Below are 22,731 nucleotides of genomic sequence, written 5' to 3'. Positions count from 1 at the left end.
AAAAGACATTCTCTTCCTTGTAAGATGCAAATAGGACACACGACTAAAGAGCACCCCTCTTAAATATTGAAAATTGAAATTTCCGTTGAAAAGTAAATGAATTGAAAACAATATTGGGGCATTTGGATTTGTCAAATTCGGTGAGATTTTGCTGGATTTGGAATTCAATTCCATTAAGTATCGGTGTTTGATTGCAAAAGAGTACGAAACCAGACTCCTTTTTTCCATTAGTGAAGGAATTCAACTTTCATTCCATACACGAACGTCAATTCCAATCCTTCCATATTTATGTAAATGATTGAAATCCTTCCTAATAAATATATATATTTTTTTTATCATATGTCCTCTTCTCTTTCATTTGGACACATGATATTTTCTAAAATTTTTGAATTTTCTATTTTTCACTTGTCATTTTATTATATTTTTCATTTTATTAAATTAGAATTCCATATTTAATATGTAAGGTAATATATATAGGTCTGACAATTGTCGACACGACCCGCGACACGACACAAACTAAATTGGTTTGGGTTGAGTTTTTCAACCCACTAACCCACCAACCAATTTATTAAACGGGTTATATATGGGTTTCTTAAAAAATAAACGGGTTGACCCGCCAACCCATTTATATTCTTAATAAAAAAATTATTTTATTTTTAAATGTATTTTTATGTATAAAGTATTAATATTTAATAAGTATTATATAATATATACCATTGATTCATAGACCATTTGATTGTTTTGACATTTTGACTTGTGGTGGATGGTCTAAGGTCGTAAGTCAGTCGTAACCTAATAGGTTAAGTATGTAACATGTTTCTATGAATGTTTTTAATTTTCATTTGGATGTTTAACACTTAAAAGTCTAAAATTCTGACCCACGAACCCACCAACATGTGAACCCGTATAAATAAATAGGTTGGTAGGTCATATATGGGTTTATGTTTCAAACTCGCCAACCTGTAACCCATCAACCTATGACCTGTATAATTAAATGTGTCGTGTTTGGGTTTGCATATTTTGACCCGCCAACCCGCGATATGCCAACCCGAACACGACACGATTGTCAGGCCTAAATATATATATATATATATATATATATATATATATATATATATATATATATATATATATATATGTAAGGTATTTAATAGAATTGGTTTATATATGTAATGTATTGAATACATCAAAGCCTTATTAATTTTAATAATTCCAAAACTTTTCTTATTTTTCTTATAAATTCAAACTTTTTAAAATTTTAAAATTTCATATTCAATTTTTTTTTAAATAAACTCATGTAATACATGAGTCTCACACCTAGTATTTTATAAATAAATTTACACTTTATTTTCAAGGGTTATTGTCGTAAAAAGCCTTAGCAATTTTACTTTACATTGTAATTTAGGTTCATTAATACCGGAAAAAACTGAAATGTCGTTAACGTATCCCGTTGGAGACGTTAGACATAAGGCTCCACACCTGAACACTTGGACATCACGTGTTCATCACCTCTTGCACAAAAGTGAGAGAAAATCTTGTGTAAACCGAGGGAAACATCACGAAAGCAGGGTAATTGAACAACATTAGGGCAAGTTTATTTGTAATCTTGTTCACGCACAAAGAATTTTAGGTGATCATTGTTGAGTTGTTCAAGCAGTAAGTTTCTCCATTCCATTATCAAATTAAGTAGTTATCTACGTATACATCTTGTAATCGGTTTGTAAAATGTGTGATTTTGTAGGTATTTGTAATGGCTTCATCAAATGATGTTTATAAAGACACGTTTGTTGGTTTATACAAGCCCTTTTCTAGACTAAACAAGATGGGTGTTAAGCTAACTAGAGCAAGAGTTCAGAGTTCATGACTTCACTTGATTGGGGATCATGTCTGTCCTAGGAAGCTTCAAGTTTGGATCTATTGTTTCCCCTGAATGGATAAGTAGGCATTACATTAATGAAATTGCAAACAAACCTAAAATGAAACTTAACAAGGTGATTGATGACATCTAACAAAGGTTGAGATGTGTAGTGTCTATTGGTCAAGTTTATAGGGTAAAAAAATAGGCATTGAGTTGATTGAAGGAAAATTAATAGAGCATTATGCAATTGTATTAGATTATGCAGATGAATTGTTCAGGTCCCATCAATGTTCTACATGCAAAGTTTGTGTCATAAGCAATCCAAATGGGAAGTTTAAAGAAACGTAATCAACAAAAAAATCTTCTGAACATCATCATTTCATTCACTATGAAATAGATGTTTTACATCAACACATTACAACTCAAAACTCACTATAAAATCACTCACACTCATATTTCAAACATGAACATGATATATGAACAAACCCTAAACTGAAACCCTAATATGAAGATGAGAGAGAACTGATGATACATATGAAAATATCTCGACTAATTTATCAAATGAATCCAGCTAACACATTATATACATCGGATCTCTTAACATCGGGTATAACCCACAACCCACTTGTATACCCATCACCTACACACATAATTCACAATACACCCCCACAAATATACAATAATACACTTTTTACCCAATAATCCATACATTAATGTTTAAGTTTGGAAACAATTATTAATACTTTTTTCAACAGGAAGAACGACTTCCATAAATTTTTACATAGGTTATAAAGCTTTAAGTGATGAATGGAAAAATGGGTATAAAAGCGTAATTAGGTTAGATAGATGCCTTCCAAAGGGACATGTTAAGGGCGAGTTTTTGATAACCATTGGTAGAGATGCAAATAACCAGGTGTACCCATGAAGGGGATGATATTTTTCATTTAGGTGATTATGAAGGTACTGAGGAAATTACTTGTTTATGCAGTGTACTTTCCATTATGTCATGTTGGTGGTGCTTTACTTGTTTATGCAATGCACTTTGCATTATTGTTAATTTGGAATACCATTCACACAATGACACAAAACCACTGAATGGATGAAATTAGTTGTTTATGCAATCTATTTTCCATTCTGTCATGTTGGTTATGTTTTACTTGTTTATGAAATATACTTTCCATTTGCTTTTTTGTACAATACATACAATTCACATGCAACCATTGGATGAATGAAATTTCACTATAAACTTCAATACCATTAGAAATTCAAATTTCAATACCACTACAATTCAAACTTCAATAAAATCTGTCATAAAGTAGAACATGACAAGGAATGAAATTACATAACTAACTTGTGAAGATTACAACAACATTATATTTTTTTAACAACTAGAAAATGACATAACAATATAACCACTAACAGCCCAAACTGAGCAACCTACCGTCTCTCTATGTTGGAGGTTTCAATTCCTTCTTAGAAACCTTAACGTATTCTTCAACATGAACCCATTTAAAACATCCACAACCACATTAAGGATCATATAAGATGAATTATAAGAACGAATGATAGTGAGAGAGATCAAAATTATCCATTTACTTGATAATTATGGCAGTCACGAAACCTTCTTCATGGGCTGTCCAGAGTACATGAAACAAAAATAGGGCTAACATCACCATATCTGATTATGTCCTCTTCTATCTTGAAATTTCATTGAAGATTGATTTTGATTTGGATATTGGCAGAACTTTGGTTTGTGCTTTTGGTTGAAGAGGGGGAGAGGGGGGGACCGGGGGGGGGGGGGGGGGGGTTGTATCATAACATGAAGTTTTTCCCATTCTTGTTTAGTTAAGGTAAGATTTTAATTAGGTGAGGGTAACCGGTTAACATGTTACAAACATGTTAAGTGGTACAAATGCAAAAAAAAGACAATTAATGAACCTAAATTACAATTTAGGGTAAACCGTCTTTTTCTGATAAACTTAAGGTTTTTTATGATAATAAATATATTTTCAAATATATATTTATAAGACAAATAATAATTTACAAATTTACAACACGAAATTGTTGAACCATCTTTTGATGACAGCGCTTCTCCAATTGACCGACAAATTGGTTTTTGTTGGCAAAAAAAAAAAAAAATATATATATATATATATATATATATATATATATATATATATATATATATATATATATATATATATATATATATATATATATATATATTCCAACCGACTTTCAAAATGCCCTCAATGTTTGTGATGATGTGTTCTACACACCAAATTGAAAAATCCTCTAAAAATCACCATGTACTTGCATTGCAAACACTATTTTATTGTGTAAACATATCTTTTTGATGTTTTGCAAAGAAGTGGGTCTAAAGAGTGAAACAACATAAACAAAACACTCAAAAGTGGTTGTCTTAGTATGTCGATCTACATTCCCTCAAATTCCAATCCCTTTCAAATAATTTCATTATCAATATAGAATGCATAGGAGTCTAAGCGAAGAATCCAACCCTAAATTGTCATCAAACTAAAAAGTCAAACATAAATTGAAAAGTCAAACATGTTAAATGCGAAAGAATGTTCAAAAACATCGTAGGCTGCTCTCACTCTCTGTCTTCTCCCCACGAACGACCAAACATATAATGAATCTTCAAACAAATTTAATGGAAATCACATCAAAAGCAGTTCATTCCAAAACCATTTCATCTTCCCAGAATCCTAAAACCCCTCGTCGGCATGGATGTTTTTGCGTCCAATCCTCCACCACCCGGTTGCCACTCCACAGACCTCACCGGAAAATTCTCCAACTGGTCAATAACCCACCAAGCAAACTAATCTCAACCACCGCCAGTACCACTACTTCCTCTGATATTCTACGGTTGTTGGACTGCCTTGGTCTTCCAGTCCCCGATGCTGTATACATTTCTCTCATCAAAGAATGCACCCACTTTCGCGACTCCAATGAAGCTGTTTTACTACACGCTCATCTTACCAGGAATCGTCGAAATCAACCTCGGTTACCTTTACTTAATCACATCTTGATTATGTTCTTATCCTGCGGGTGTATACAGAACGCACGCCAGGTGTTCGACGAAATGACAAAAAGAGATTTCAACTCTTGGGCGATAATGATTGCGGGTTATGCAGATAGCCATGATTACGAGGAAGTAATCCAACTGTTTTCAAACTCCCAACTCCAATATTTGATGGATTGTAGCAGCAGCGTCCCTGTTTCTTGGGTTTTGGTATGCGTTCTTAAAGCTTGCACTAACACCTGGAACTTGGAACTTGGCAAACAAATCCATGGCTGTTTGCTAAAATCAGGTTATTCAGATGATCTCTTTGTGGGTAGCTCGTTGATCAACCTTTATGGAAAGATCGGATGTTCTGAAGATGGGGAGTTAGTTTTTAACCAAATATCTTCTCATAATGTTGTGGTTTGGACAGCTAGAATCACTAAAAACTGTAAGGAAGAAAGGTTTCATGAGGTTATTGATGTATTTAAAGAAATGGGGAAAGAGGGTATAAGGAAAAACAGCTTTACAATCTCTAGTGTTCTTAGTGCATGTTCAAAGATAAGTGATGATGGAAACTGTGGTGAACAAGTTCATGCAAATGCCATTAAATTAGGGTTAGCATCCAAGAGTTATGTGCAGTCTGGATTGGTTAACATGTATGGAAAATTTGGGTTGATTGAAGATGCAAAAAGGGTTTTTGATATGAATGGAGTGAAGAGAAATAATGCATGTTGGAACTCTATGTTTACTAGTTTTATACAAAATGGGTGTCATGTTGAAGCCATTAAGTTTCTTTATCAGATGAAGGCAGCTGGGGTGGAGCCTCAGGAATTGTGGCTTAACAAATTAAGGTCTTTGTGTGGGAGTCTTGAAATCAAATAGCCAATGAGAGTGTGATTAGAGTAACATGTTGGAAATAGTATGATTATAATTTATTAATTTATACTTCATGTTTTTGTCGCTTATATATAGGTCTATATACGTGTAATATCATACCAAAACATATCTATGTAATGAAACGCTATGTAAATTGAATGAAATATTCGGGCTTTGATATCTTGGAAGATCTTCTTAGATGTGTTTGTTCGGGGGATAATCCTTATTACTACCAAAGTACATGTGGGTTTTTATTAGATAAGATATTAACGGTTGGGTGGAGTTTTTTTTTTTTTTTTGCACTTGTCTTTTTCTACTTTTGGGTTATAATATATAGACAAAATTTCACTTAACCGGATCCCGAATTGCAACCGATTTTTCACCAAACCGGATCCTAAACCGGTTTCAAACCGGATTTTTCTGTGACCGTTAAAAAACATGAATTTTAGAAAGAAAATGTTTTTTTTTACCTAACCGTTTGAATGCTCCAAAAACGGCTACTTTGAATTTTATTGACATTTTGACCCATTTAACACATATATATATATATATATATATATATATATATATATATATATATATATATATATATATATATATATATACATAACATTTGTTACATTTCAAGTGGGTGATTTCTTCACTTTACCATTTCTTCACTTTTTTCTTGTTGTTAAAACTCTACAAAAATGAGTTTGAGAAATTCAACTGAGGCAGGTGGCCAACATTCCGACTAAAGTGTGGTGAAAGTTTTGCCAACCGGTCGGAATAAAAAAAGTGTGGGAGCATTTTGATTTATGTCTAAAAAGCTAGATGAAAGAAGTGTGGGTTGCTTATGGGTAAAGATGGAAATAGTACTTTAAAGACTCATACAAATAAAGCTTGTCCGGTTGTAAAAGGTCAAGACGATCCGGATCAACAGAATATTACTCCAACGGGCGATCTTTATTTACAAAAATGATGATATTCGTGAAATCTTTATCAAGTTTGTTTGAGTCAAAGTTTATTCATTCCTTTTGCCCTGACGGGAAAAGTGATATATTTGGTCCCCTCGGCAACACATATGTTGCTAGGCTGGCTAGGACTAAATTGATGTGTTCGATTAGAAGTCCTATATCATCAGAAATCAGAAATTGGAAAAAAGTTTTGGACAATGTAGTGGTGTTGATTATGATGGCATGTGCGGAATTAAAAAGATCTAGTAATTCATCATACAAATTCAAGAACACAAGGAGTAAATAAATCTTTGTAAGCTCTTATTAGATCTAGAAAGATTATACAAATGGGTTTGTATACAATTTCTCTCTCTAGTCTAACACTCCAAATGGTTCCCTCTTACATAATGGGAGTCACTCACTTCTTATTTATAGGAAAGACTCAACCCATTTACACATACAAAGAGGAAAGCCTAAAACACTACATCCAAGCATGACTTTGCACCCTAACATTCTCCCCCTCAAAGTTAGGATTGGATGTCCGACTTTAATCTCCAACGAGCTAGCGCGATCAAGACCAAACTCCCCCTCGAAGTAACACCGGTCTTCAAATCCGCAAATGAATATTCGACAAACCCGAGAAGCTTCGAATACCCATCATGTCTCCCCCTTTTATAATAAAAAAAATGATTATAAAACCCACTAAGGATGAGAAGCGCCCGAGGAATAGTCTTCACGATACTCCCCCTTGATGTGTACCAAAAAGGAATCACCAAAAATCTTGCACGGAAGAACAATCACGAAAAAGCCACAAAAAATTTCCAATTTATGAAAATTTTTGACTTTTTGGTGAAAGTTGCAAGATTTTTCAAAATCTGGGTAGAAATTGTCACTTTCTGAAACTTGCAGGGACCCGTTGCGCCAAAAACAGTCAAATATGCGAAACTCTAGCCCATTTGCGAAACCGGGCATAAAGCGTAAATTCGCACAAACTGCAGGGACCAGAACTGAAAATTCTGCAATTTTTTTTTTCAGCTTTTAATTCCCATTTTGCGAAGTTGGGTTACTTTTGTCATTTCGTGGAAAAATCAGGGGTGCAAACTGAAACTCTTTGCTTTCTTCTTCCCCAATTCACGTTATACTGCAAAAGACTTCGCACGTTCCTTACTTCGCATGTTTCTACAAATGTTTCGCATCTTTAACTCACCAAATGCGAATCCAAAGTTTATAAGCAAATGCGAACCCAATGTTAGCTCTTTAACCAAATGCGAATGAAACACTTCCCAGTCATCAAATGCTAACATGATTCTAGAGACCCAGATGCGAACTTAATTTTTCATTACAGCAACTCGATTCCTGAAACATTCGCATCATACAATCAAAATCATCATCATAAAAGCGAAATCTTCAATAACACTGCCTTCGCTTTTAGCGTTCAATCCAAATCGAATCACAATTAACTCAAAGACTTTGATCACCATACCCATTTCGATTCTTCAAATATTAACTTCAAATCCATTCACAGTCTTCGCACATTGACCCAAATTATTACATCCGATCTCCAAATTTTCGCTTTTCCAAAAAATCAAGCCTTCTTTCATTCCATCAATTTCAAAATCGAATTCTCAGTAATTGTCTATGAAAATCAACTTCAAAATCATCGATCAACAAATCCAATAGTTCTCCATCAGGATAACAAACTTTGTTATTAAACCCAGTCGATCCCAAATCGATCCTTATATGAACTAAAATCGATTAAGAGTATAGAAATCGAAATTTATCCGTTGAATCATTCCTTTTTACAAAACAAATTCAACTTCAAAACATTCGATTTTCAGATTTTGTTCAAGATGAAAATAAAAACAAATTTGCGTTCCTCACAGTGTTCGTCATCAAGAACACACTCCCAATCAATTTGAAAATTAAACCCAAATTAAACTTGATGTCGACATCCACAGCCTCTGTTCAACTTGTATCAACTGATTTCAACTTTCAATTCAGCGATTCATCAATTGAACATCGTCATTAACTTTTTCTCGGTTTGACTTTTTAAAGTCAACAAACCACAAACAAGAAATCGATTATTCTGATGTCCGATTTCAGATCAAAAAGTGATTTTATCACTATTCTTCACCTCCTTCATCTGTTCTTTGTACAAGTTCATCAAAATCAAGAACCAATTTGATGATTCCTTCACATGAACTTGTATAGAATCGATTTCATCATGTTCCAAATCACACGAAATCAAAACATATTAACAGATTATCAATCGACATGAACCGAAAGAAAGAGAGAAAAAAAACTTTCGAGAAAACGAGATGAACAATCAGATGCGATCGATTAACGAGAAATAATAGATTCGTATGAGTTCTATGGTACAACCATTGGAAGCGAATGAGAAAATCAGTGACAAATTCAATGAATCATTCATTGTAAACGATTTTGGGCTTGAATTCAATGAACATTATTCGTGATATTAGATTGGGCTAAAGATTTTGGGCTTCAAATCGAGTAAAGAACAGTGAATGATCAAACGAATGGACTTGGCATTGATGACTAGTAATCGATCGAGATTTTGGGCTTCAATATAAACTGATGAATAGTAAAAAGTTTTGGACAATGAGATTGATTCTATTTCATGTCTCATTTCTGTATGATATCCTACATAACGGAGGATTATATGATCACTTATCTTAGTACACGTAACTGACTGGGTCAGAGTTCGGTAGCGGCTTTTGAAAGCTACAATTTGTTGATCGATTGGTAAGTTATACTGGCAGTTATAGTTATAGACTTATCCAAGTGGGATACTATTGGATTAGGTGTCTAAGCCCATAACTATAATTGGTATATACTTGAATTGATAGTAGCACAGTCCTTTTGGGTTCCTCTCAAACCTAGAAATTGGGCAAGATGATATTTAGAGAGAGAGAGAGAGAGATTAATTTATTATATGATTAATAAATTGAAATAAATAGTTTATTAATGTATTATGAATCCACTCTGGAACCCCCTGACCACTCCAGAACCCTCGCAAATCTGAACCCTATTACAGATTTTTGACCATTTCGGACCTTGTTTCCATTTTAAGGGATTTTGACGCTGGAAACTTCCTCAAACTCGTATTTTTCATGATTTGGACCCTCTAAACTTCTATTTTATGCCAAATTTAAGGAAATTGAATGTATTTTCTTAATGGGAATATCTAGGATTATATTATTTTATTCACCCTTGTGGCTAGCTCTCACTTGTCAAATCATTGTCCCCTAACAACCCACCATAATACCGTAACGCCCGTGTTTCCAGGCTAGGCATTTATGATGATGTAATAGTCTAGGTTAACCTTTGTAACCCAATTTGAAATAATGAAGATGTATTATTTGAGTATTATGTGTTTTGTGCTTAATTGTGTGAGTTAAATAAATTAAGGATAAAAATAAGCATCGAAATGAAATGTTAGATAAACCCAATATCTATGAAGGATGTGGAAGTGGTCGTGACGAGGTTTCCGAATATATAAAGAATGTCGAAATCCGAATTATAACGAAGAAGTTATGACATGTCGAAATTTCGCGACAAAACCGGCACGACGCTGAATGACGTAAAATATGAATTTAAGATAGAGCAATATCTAGCCTTAGTGATCTAAACGAAAGTCGTAGAATACGTTAAACCGAGAGAGCGTGCATATAAAGAATCCCCAAAGACTTCATATGAGGAAGTTTTGATTTTTCTAAGTTTCAGCTTAATAGTATGCAGCCCGAATACTCGATTTGAGATCGAGCGGTTTTTAGCCGAAACAATCTAAATGAGAATAGAAGATTTCATCGATAGTGGTCCAACGGTAAAAAGACAGACGAAAACGGACGTCGGATGAAGAAGTTATGAATTTATAACGGAGTTTTCCTGTCCCGGCCTACTAAAAATAATCTAATAAAAATAAAGTCAAAATTAGCCGACAGAGTCTAAATGAAAGTTATAGAGCATAATCTCACCTACGCCTGGATATAAAGAACATCGAAAACGGAGCTCGTATGCGAAAGTTATGAATTTTTGAAGTTTGAGGCATGCATACCAAAGCTTATCCGCAGTGTACTCCCAACGTAAGACTTAGTACGCCCAGCGTACCTGGATTTACGCCCAGCATAATCGAGGTTTCAGCACCCTATAAATAGATGTTAAGGGCTGCCGATTTCTTTTTTTCAAACTCTTGTCTCTTTTTCTCTCTCTCTCTCTCTCTCCCCCCTCTCTCTCATTTTTGCATCGTTTCTCGTGCAAGAACTATCCCGAAGCCACGATATCATTCCCGAGCCCCGAAGCAAGTTCTGAAGCCCCGAGGATCTCGAGAAGTGAGATTTCCGAGCCGAAGCTCTACCTGCGAGAAGCCCGATTTTTGTGAAGATCTCCCGGTTTCACCGAAGAATACTACTTCTTCAAGCCGTAGCGTTGTCTGATCGTCTTCTGATCAAGTGAGTGTATAGCCTGTAACGACCCAATTTTCATGACTAAAAGTTTCTTTTAAAACATTACTAAAACCATATTTATAAAAACCGTATCATAAGTCATAACATAATTTCATAGTATTAATTTCAAACATAAACTTATTATCAGTGTTAAATATCTCAGGCTAACTGAATATGGTGTGTGCACTGCAACCTCTCCGAGCTCCTCTTTGAAAATTGAGTACCTGAAACCAAAAACTGAAACCGTAAGCACGAAGCTTAGTGAGCTCCCCCAAACTACCACATACCATACAATCATATAACATACAGTACAATTATATAACATACAGTACAATCATATAACATACCGTACTTGTCAGGCATTTCTGGGGTGCCCGACCTACCCGGTACGACCATTCTAGGGTGCCGACCTACCCGTGCAGCCATTCTGGGGAGCCTTCCTACCCGTGTGGCCATTCTGGGGTGCCGACCACCCTTCGGTCCTAACAACCGAACTTCGGGGACTGTTTCATCCCCTATTACTACTACTATCACATATCATAATATAACATACTATCAGACATATCTGGGGTGTCTGACTACCCTTCGGCCCTAACAACCGAACTCGGGGACTGTTCCCCTCCTACTACCCCTAACACATATCTCAGATCATGCTAGCATATAATCATGACATCACATACGGTCAGACGTATCTGGGGTGTGTGACTACCCTTCGGTCCTAACAACCGAACTCTACTACTATAACACATCAAGCTAGCATATAACATATCAGGTAGTAGCAAGACCAGATGATATCACAAACACAATCATCTAACACACAACTCCTACTGGTGGGCCGACATTGTGGCCGCAGACCCACCGCTACTGGAAGGTAACTCACCTGCACTGCTGGAGTTTTTGTTGATACCTTTCTGACTGCTATCAGACACTCTCGAACTGCTGCTCCAAAAACTCCCCGATCTACTAATACCAAATATAACACTTAGTCTAACTGTCCTCCAAAAGTCAACTAAGTCAACTCTGTCAAAGTCAAAGTCCTGGTCAAAGTCAACCCTCCAGACTAACTCTACTCACCGAGTCAGCCTGTTGACTCGTCGAGTCCTTATATTCTAAAACTCTCATAATGCGACTCAACTGGCCGAGTCACCCCAAGACTCGTCGAGTTCAACAATCTCTGAGTCCCATCCTGCTCAACTCACCGAGTCACCTTCCGACTCACTGATTCGAGGCTTAACCAGAAAAGGTTTGAGGTTCTGCGACCAGACTCGCCGAGTCTAAGAACAGACTCACCGAGTCCAAGGCAATCTTCAACAGACTCGCCGAGTTGTTCTTCCAACTCACCGAGTTCATGCTCATGTTCATACAACTTGCCGAGTACACCTATGTAACTCGTCGAGTCTCTTCAGTTCTTAGTCCATACAGTGGCTTTTCGAGCCATGCAGGGGCTCAAATCCATAGATCCATTCCTCTAGAGCCTAACCCCCACGTAAAGTGGCAAACTTTACGTGTAACCAAGGAGTTATAGGCTCAGAACACTCTAGGGCTAGGTTTTGTAACAAAGGGGCTTCATCAACAACTTATTGGCCTAAACTTTATGACTTTCTGGGTTATTACCAACCTAGATCTGAGGTAGCAACCTCAGATCTACTCCAAACTCGAAATAGATCTCATCCATACTCAAAATGCCCAAAACTCAAACATAAGATAGATCTAGATGCACATAAGCCCAAACAACCGACTATTACCTCAAATGAAAGCTCCAACTGAAGTAAATCCCAGATCTACACCAGTCCTTTGCAGCAAAGCCCTTGATCTTTAAGCCCCTCTCCAAGACTCTCTCCTCCACGGCTCTATTCTCTCAAATAATGAAGGATCACTCAATTCTAGGGTTTCTGGAACTCAAAGGGGAGTAAAGAGGCTGAGGGCGGGTTATATTATGCTTTATATAGGGCACAACCTCTGGGATTAGGGTTTTTCTTGCCCAGACCAGACTCGCTTAGTCCACTCACTGACTCGCCGAGTCGGTCACTTTCTCAATGACCTGGATCCCACTCCGACTCGTCGAGTTCCTTCCTGGACTCGACGAGTAGATTCTTGATTTAGAGCTTAACATTTCTTTTCTTGGTCTTCCTGATTCTAGGTGTTACAACTCTCCCCCACTTAAACTAGACTTCGTCCTGGAAGTCCACCACGGCCAACTATTTCACAAACCACTTACTGCTTACCACTAGCTATACACTTAACTTATCCGATTGAAATTCTTGAAAATGTCTTATCCCGACTAACCAGATCATTACCATCTTCCAGTGCACCACTTTTACCTAACCGGAAAATCTCATCGGCACTCACAGTGCACCTACTGCTGATACACAAGGGGTTTACCCCTTTTACCCTGCATCACCACTAACCTTTCCAAGGAAACTTTCCACAAGCAACAAACCTTTCCAAAATCATTTAATCCCCAACTGAGCTGCAATTCCGGCCACTCCCAGTGCCGGCCATCGAACCCTTATTCACGAAATAATTCCACCTGTGATGCTCCAGTACTGAAATCTCCACTCCGTGCGAGAATTCAAACAATCCAATCGAGAAACCGATCCCTCTCTGCTATGGTCAAAACTCAACTAGAACTATGAAACCACTCTGAGATTACCTGATTCTGCGGTGAGCAACTTAGCATCACCCTCCCACTTGAATGACATGGTCGCCTCTAAAAGCATACCCAACTCAAAAACGGATACCGACCATAACACTGAAACTATCTGAAACACGGAACTACCTGGAGCACTGAACTGCCTGAAACACTAAACTGCTTGAAACACTGAACTTCCCAAAATATCTCGAGACCTTCCTGGTTTCCAATCATTCATCGGTTATTTGCAACACCGAGTTCCAACTCAATTGTGGAGCCTAAGGACTCCTTACTTAGTCGCTCCCACGACTTTTGAATTAAATCTTTCTCTGGAACTAGTTTCCACTAGTTATCCTGTCACTGTGGCTCTAACAGCCTCCCGATCCAACCGATCGGGTCCATACATTGAATCCTGACATCATCAAATCCAAGACTAAAAGTATTGGTTCCAAAACCAACGGTAGCCCTTAACACACACGAACCTAAGTGGTCCACTACTTCCCTGATCTCATAACTGTGGAGACGATCCAACTGTCGAATCGCTGGCTCAACCATAACTAAACCACTTGGGAAATCTGAAATCCAGCCCTTGGATTTCCATATCCTCACTGCTGTACCCGAACTGGTGGGTACTACTGCTCCCCCCGCGTCTAAACAACGCGCTCATGATATCTACCAATCCTGATGAATGCTACGGCTACACCCGCAGACTTACAACTCCCTAATACTACCTGGCTGCTAGTGAATGCTACGGATACCCACGCAGACTTACAACACTACTACTATCTGACTGCTAGTGAAAGCTACGGCTACCCCCGCAGACTTACAACACTCTACTATTCCAAGGACATCCTGACTATTCCTAGTCCTGCTAGTGATTCCTCATCCTGATTTCTCAAAACCAGCCCTCAGTCATCAAATGCTGCATCAACCTCGACATCTTATATCCTTGATACACTTAGCGTTCCGTCAAGGAATTCTTCGGCTTGGTTCCCAAACCAACCGTCTACTACTCCGGATACATGAAACTATCGTTGGGAAGTTTCCAAACCCCCAACTCCTAAATCCACACAACCCTGCATGCCGTCTCTGCCACTGACTACTAACATGAAAGCATCTCTTGCTAATCGTTCTCAAGATCCTCATTCCAACTCACTAGAGTCCTACAGGTGGTCCTCCAATCCTGGATTCCCAACCAGCTACTAACCATCTCGATTACATGAACTAACTATGGGGAAGTTCCTCAAACTCCCAATCCTGAACTCTTCAATCCATCAATCGTTGCACTACTATCTTTTCTTCTCCGAGGTCGTGTACTCATTATGGGTCTGCGTGCTCTTACCCTTGTATACATAGAGGGTTATCCCCCACTTGGATCTGGTTAACTCCTTACTGCTCACTGGTCGAAAGGATTCCCCAACCTTCCTTCCAATAAAAGGGTGATCTGTTGTCCGCCAACGTTTACCTCTGTCGGCGCTCCAACTAACTTTTACCAGATCCGAACCATTCTTGCAATGTAACTAAGCACCCTTCAATCCTTAACTATATTTGCTTTAGTGACTGCATCCTGAGGACCTGCGTTTGGGGTGCACATCCCCAACCCACTTCCCTACTGTCCGCTGGCTACCTCACTGGAAGCTCTAAATTGTCACTACTAAGGATTTAACTGATCAATCCAGAATGACACCTTTCGAAAGTAGTGAGGCATTACTGATTCTTACACATTCATGCTACAGTCACTGCATCTAAAGTAACCTGATCTAGAGGGGACGACCTCCAATTCACCATTCTAATTCCAAGGTATGCAGATGGCTTAAAACTCCGTCACAAGCAGGTAATATAATACCCCAACACATATGCCTATTGATATCAATGCAACAACGTAACAATAACATCATGAATAATAATTGACAGGAAGGTAAAAGATACGTACCCCCAACATCCAGTGCTGCACGAATCCTTGTTGAAATCATCCGGAATACTCTGCTCCGAGCCGTGAGCGCCCTTGCCCGGCCCCGACAACCGATGGTGGTACTCGAAGTCACAGGAACAGGAGCTATCACCTGCTCTGTTGTATACAAACTCGGACAGTGGGCCTTCTTGTGGCCCCTCCGACTGCAACGGAAACATATTGGGTCAAGTTCTTGGGCGATGGTAACAGTACAATCTCTGCTAAAATGGCGAATTCGGCCGCACTTGAAACATCCAACATCGCCACCACTTCTACGCCTGCACGCACCCTTGTGCGTCCTACCACACTTCCCGCATCGACTGCGGCTCTGATAGTCCCTCGATCTCAAATCCGACCCCTTGGGCCTCTTGCCCGAACATGTGGCTACCTGTGTCTCATCTGTTTTCCTCTTCCTTTCCGACTCCATGCCCGTCTCTGGCTCCTGTGTTACCTCGTCGACCCCATCTGTCGTCTGAACAACCACTGTCTAATCCTGGAGCTTTGCGGTCAACCTATCAGCGATCCTCACGACCATATCGGGCAGCTCCTCGCGAATGGCTCGCGAAACCTCCTCAACTATCCAATCATGCAGAGGTCTCTCTTGGAGACAGGGTGCCCCACTCACTCCTGTCACCTGATGGCAAAAGCTAGAAATAGGATCTCCCTCCCTGATGGATCCCTGAACTCCATAAGAATCGGGCTCTAGACGAGCCCCAATCTGTCCTGAAACTATCCCGGTCCTAAAGGCCTTAAGATGACTGTCCATAAGCTCCACGATGGTCTCTCTAACCGAACCGAAAAGCACTGGAGTTTGATCAATGATGTTGTGCAATATCTATGCAGGAATGAAATCCCTCATCTAATCATCAAGCTGCTCGGCTGCAGACCCGAAGCCAGATCCCTCCCCGGTACCTGAACTGCTAACTGGTAACTCGCGCAATGTCACCATGCTGAAAATGTATCAAGATCAATATACACACCGTTGCTGAGGGATCTCTCACACACTCTACAAGTTCCCTGGTCTTGTCTCGGCCCCTCTTGATTTGAGTATGGATCCTCTGTTTTCAGTAGTACGGGCCCATACTACCTTCCACATCTATCCGTACTTTCCTCAAGAGTTACCTCAACTCCACCAAGTCACTCTACTGCTACTGATCTCTGCCACTACCTTCCTAGGCTTGCCCTAAGGAACCTCTGATCCACCCAAACCAGTCCTCAGCTGCTGAAGGCCTCCTTGTAATGCCAATTAGACATCACCTGAATACCATCACATGCAATGAGGCTCGGATAATCCTTCGAGTAAAAGACTCGTCCCTACAACGGTTAGACTCAGACGAGAGCTGCGCAATAGGGTAAAATCCGACACTCTGAGATTATTCAACCCTGACCACATGTGACGTGACGTATTCACCTAATGGCTAACTCCCATCACTCAGAGTCCCACAAGCACAAAGCAAGCAGCATTCAGATAAAGGAAACATACTCATGCAAAACTATTCTCATAACAAGAAAATGTACTAGCATACAATGCTAAGCTCATACTATCAGGCATAACCTACACAGGCTATCCTACTACTGTCTACTCAATACTAGCATGTGTAACGCCCGTAGATCAGGGCTAGTCAATTTAGAGACAATAAGAGTCAAAATGACTTTTTGATAGAAGATTATTTAGGATGAATAATCCTAACTAAGTTGTAGTATATGTTACAAGGTTTCCGTGCATATAAAGAACGCCAAAATCCGAGTTATAACGAAGAAGTTATGACCTGTCGAAGTTTCGCGACAGAACCGGCACGACACAGCGCGACGTAAAAAGTGAATTTACGTTAGAGCGATATTTAGCCTTAGCAATCTAAACCAGAATCGAAGATCTCGTTGTTGGTATCGAAGCGATAAAAAGTTAGGCGAGAACGGACGTCAAACGAAGAAGTTATGAATTTATAACGAAGTTTTCTGTCGCGGCCTATTAAAATAAATAATAAAAATAAAAGTCAAAATTAGCCGACGGAGTCTAAACGAAAGTTGTAGAGCGTAGTCTCACCTTCGCGTGGATATAAAGAGCGTCGAAAACGGAGTTCGTATGAAGAAGATATGAATTTCCGAAGTTTATTAATCAATTTGTATTTAAATTTAAAAGGAAATTCGGAAGCATTATCCGAAGGAGTCACCGGTCTGATCCGAGGTACGCGCCGCGTACTCGAGTACGCCCCGCGTACTCCGAAGTGTCGACATTCGCAGCAAGTGGCTTCGGATGACGCACGCAGTGACGTTTTTCGGACCAGTACGCCCCGCGTACTGGCGTACGCCCCGCGTACTCCGAGGCTCCAGCCTCCTATAAATAGGATGCGAGGGCAGCCGACCCAATTGCCAATTTCTTCTCTTCTCTCTCCCGTTTTGCATCGTTTTGCGTGCCAGAAGTACCCCGAAGCCCCGGTATTATACCCTAGCCCCGAGGCAAGTCCCGAGATCCCGAAGATCCCGAAAAGTGCGGTTCCCGAGTTGAAGCTCTGCCCGCGAGAAGTTTGATTTTCGAGGAGATCTTCCAGATCTGCTGAGGAATACTACTTCTGCAAGTCGTAGTGCTGTCCGATCATCTTCTGATCAAGTGAGTGTATACTACCTTTCATAAACACGATAATAATACAAGTATGGTTTGAGTGTATTAAGTATATTGTTGTTTATATGTGTGGGTGTGTAGTTGCTTTCTTCTAAACACATCAATATGAAGTATTTGTTATGAAATACGTGCTATGTGTTTATATGTTATTTGTCTATTTGAGATGGACATGGAAATTGGAGTTTTATACAGGTGTTAAATGATTTAAACTGTGTAAGTATTTATATCTACTAATATTGTTGGGTAGAACATGGGTAGATGGGTTAGTTGGTGACTATGGAGTTAGCGCCTGCTGTTAAGTAAACCTTGGTGACTATGGAGTTAGCGCCTATTTGATAAACCTTGGCGACGATGTGACTTCGTGCCTATTTGATAAACCTTGGTGACTATGGAGTTAGCGCCTATTGCATAAACCTTGGCGACGATGTGACTTCGTGCCTATTTGATAAACCTTGGCGACTATGGAGTTAGCGCTTGTTAAGTAAACCTTGGCGACTATGGAGTTAGCGCTTGTTAAGTGAACCTTGGTGACTATGGAGTTAACGCCGCTTGAGTAAACCCCGACGACTATGGAGTTAGCGTCTTATAACTATGGAATTTAGTACTCGATAGATAAACTTTGGCAGCAATGGATTTCGTGCCGATTCCTTAGGAATAAGTGAATGAAGGATAGTTGGTTCTTAGGGGGAAACCTTAGGAAGATGATGGGGATGGTTATTTGAGTTGATTGTTTGATAATTGAATATAATAAATGTATGTAACAATTGGTAAAAATAGGAACGATCGTACGATGCTATCTTTTGATTATTAAGCAATATGAGTATTTTATTAAGAATGGTTGAAGGAATTTAACCTCTTTTATTTAAATAAGTTATTGTGAAATATAAAACAAGTAACTAATGATAATTCTGTTATGGTGTATGACTACGAACCATCACCAGTTTGTGAAATTAGCATATAACATCATTTAAACGCAACAAACTTAATTTTTGTATCAACATGTCTCTATTTGATAAGTAAGTTAGGTTCTATGTAAAACGTTTGCTTAATAGATGTGAAGGATCTAAATTTGACAAATATACGAACCAAAGTGACAAAACGTGTTTAACGATATGGTTAACCGGTTAAATGTCACAAAATTATACATTGCTCAATAAATTTTATATTTAAATAAATTAAAATATAAAATGAATTATTATAAGGTATAATTAAAATGTATTTAAGTGTTTTTGAATAAAAAGAATAAAACATAAACATTAAAGTTCAAATACACAAAAACTACATTGTTATTTTATACTAAGTATACATGTATGTATTTGTATATATGTATTATTATCTAGTGAATGACTAGTTATGAGTCATGAATTAAAGTGATTTCATGTAAGTTTTATGATGTCTAAATCAATTAAGATAAGAGAATTGGTGGAGATAAGTGCCAACTTAACTAATAAGTGCTTAATCACTTAAGACATTTTACTAAGAATGCTTATTAATCCCTCTTCTAATTTTCAAGATTAAGACCTTCCCTCTCCTTAAATAGAACTCCTAACTAACTAAATAACTAGTAGTTAGTTAGTTAACTAACTCTATCTCTAAGCAACCACCCAAGCAAGTGGCTAGACAAGATCACATCACTTAAACTCACATCCCATCACAAGCTAGTCTAGGTTTTGTCCCCTTATCCTCTTCCACCCTTTCCTCCTTCATAACCACGAAATTTCCTCTTCATTTTACCCTCATTTGACCAGCCAATACTCCAAGTAATTACTCTCAACCTTCATCTCATTTTCAAGCACAAGAACTTCCTTCCAAAGCCATCAAAACCATGAACTAAAGGGTTGCTGTCCCTTTTGTGTTTCAGCCACCATTTCACCCATCTACACCTTCCTTTTGCTTGATATTTTTACCACCAAATACCCCTGGAAGTTACTTGTTTTGATACTCAAAATTGTTGATTCAAAACAGTGAGTAAACTACCCTTTTTCTTGCACTTTTGCTGTGAAATTTTCGTGACAGCAACATAGCCAAAAGAGTGGCAGTTTTGGAGCATCAAACCAACAACCAAAAGTTCATCTTCAACTTTCCATTCTTCAAGTATTCACATAAGGTGAGTTCATACCCCTACATTTTCATGTTTTATTCAAGTTTTAAGGGGGGGAATACAAGTTAGAACACTAAACATAACTCAAATTTAAATGACAGCTTTCTACAGAAAAGTTGAGTCCTGTTCACGGACTGTTTTGACCATCTTAAACTTAATATCTTTCAAAACTGTACAATATGCAAATAGTTCAAGTTTATACCTTTCTAATGACTACTCGCACGCGTTCATATGATTTTTCTACAATTTATGGCGATTTTTATAAAACTGCCTGTCATTTCAGAAGTGATTTCGGACCAGTCTGTGAAGATGTTCATTTTCACACTAGTTTGAGACCACTAAAAATCATAATAAAAATTAGGAACAAAGTAGACTCATTTTATAAACTCTCAGAGGTGACGGATTCAGTTTTTGACTTACGAGGATTTTTCTATGAGTTTTCTAAAAACAGGGACAGTAAAGGGCAAAACTGTCAAAAGTGGTTTATACATTTATTAACACCTTCTAACATTTTTTAACAATGTTTATACATTAAGGAAGTTAAAACACAATCATTTAAATATGTTTAATTACCATTTTTACAAAAGTGATAAGTACAAAAAGGTCTTTAGTATCAAACTTAAGGATTATTTCATGCAAAGTTTCTAATAAAAACGTAAGAATATGAACAACAATTACGAAACATACCAAATCATCTTTCAAAATTTATACATATATATAACCATATACATATATATGTTTTGTTTACAAAACTTCTTTATGCTTTTATATTATAAATTGCATGCCTCTATATGTATAGTTATATAAGAAATGTTTAAAAGACTTAGAAAGGCTATCCACCCTGTTTCCTTTTCCTCGATTTGGATGTGGTCTGGTGGGATATCGGGTACTCCTCCGAAGGTCGTTTAAATATTAGTTATATATCATGTATACATATATGGTCATAAATGTTCCACCAGTTAATTTAGTTTCGATACTCCTGGGTAGCAAAGGTGTATAAACCTACTTGGACACTCATCAATTACATTCTAGTAAACTATTATAGGAATAGTTTAGAGTAAACAAAACATTTTCACTACTACAAGAAATTACACCAGAGTCAGTTCATTCATGAGTCCAGACTACATGTTATATGAAGGAATACTTTTACATGAATACTTATACATGAATGCTTTTACATAAACATTATATGGCAAATTACTACTACATGTTATATGAAGGAATACTCTTACCTGAATACTTATACATGAATACTTGTACATGAATACTTTTACATAGACATCATATGGAAATTTAATATTACATGTTATATGTCTAGATACGGTTATATTGTTCGCCTTTCTATCTTTACCTTGTGATTCAATCACATCATCGACGAGGTAGACTGGGACTTTATCTCCTAGTACCACATCATACTTTGAGGGACTAACCATTCCGATAACCACTGCTAGCTACAGAGGTAAATGAACAATCTACGGATGTTCTAGGTTGATACCATCGTGGGTATACAGGAGGGACTAACTATTCCTAAACCCGGCTGTTAGCAACAGAGGTAAATGAACAGTCTACGGATGTTCTAAGTTGATACCATTTCAGGTATACTTAAGAGACTACTAATAAGAGTTAAACAAGGAAAAACCATCACATTTTCAAGAGATGCGTACTTTCAAAACAGTCAGGTCTAGGTAAAAGACTACTTTCAAAACATTCGAGTCTTGGTAGAAGACTACTTTTATACTAGTAGGAAATATGGGATTTTCTAGAGCTTTTCGTACTTATACTAAATGTTTCATCATTCATTTACCAGTCTTTCATATCAACTAATCAAAGCAATGACATTAAATACTTATGAACTCACCAGCTTAAATGCTGATCTACTCTTTCAAAATAACTTGTATTCTCAGGTTACAAATAGACAGGTGTCGATACAAGGTTCAGAGAAGACGGAGCAGTCAAGACTCGTCTTTTTTTTTTGATAAGTTATTATCATATCTTGTACAATGAAAGAAAACACTTGTAACTAAAATCATACTATTGATGCAATGGATGATGTTGTTGCTTGTTTACTACTTTACATTTGTTGTGATGCATACATGACGTCCTCCGCCCCAGAACGTTTCCGCCGTTCGTGGTTTTGGGGTGTGACAGATTGGTATCAGAGCATTGTTTATAGTGAATTGAGTATATCAACCCATAAAAGATATACTAACTATAAATACAATGGGATTAAAAATACTCTGATTTAGAGTTTATACTTTAAATAATAAAAT

General features: G+C 37.7%; 1 protein-coding gene across 1 annotated transcript; it reads left to right on the top strand.

The window, feature by feature from the left end:
* Positions 1-4,299: 4,299 nt before the first annotated feature.
* On the top strand, positions 4,300-5,941 carry LOC111895029 (pentatricopeptide repeat-containing protein At1g31790). The gene has a single exon (XM_023891117.2). The coding sequence runs from the start codon at positions 4,434-4,436 to the stop codon at positions 5,763-5,765; it is 1,332 nt and encodes a 443-aa protein (XP_023746885.1). The 5' UTR covers positions 4,300-4,433; the 3' UTR covers positions 5,766-5,941.
* Positions 5,942-22,731: the final 16,790 nt, after the last annotated feature.

This window comes from Lactuca sativa, chromosome 5 (assembly GCF_002870075.4).
Source record: "Lactuca sativa cultivar Salinas chromosome 5, Lsat_Salinas_v11, whole genome shotgun sequence".
Taxonomy (NCBI): domain Eukaryota; kingdom Viridiplantae; phylum Streptophyta; class Magnoliopsida; order Asterales; family Asteraceae; genus Lactuca; species Lactuca sativa.
Note: the sequence above shows the minus strand (reverse complement) of the source record. Positions and strands in the feature narration are given on the sequence as shown.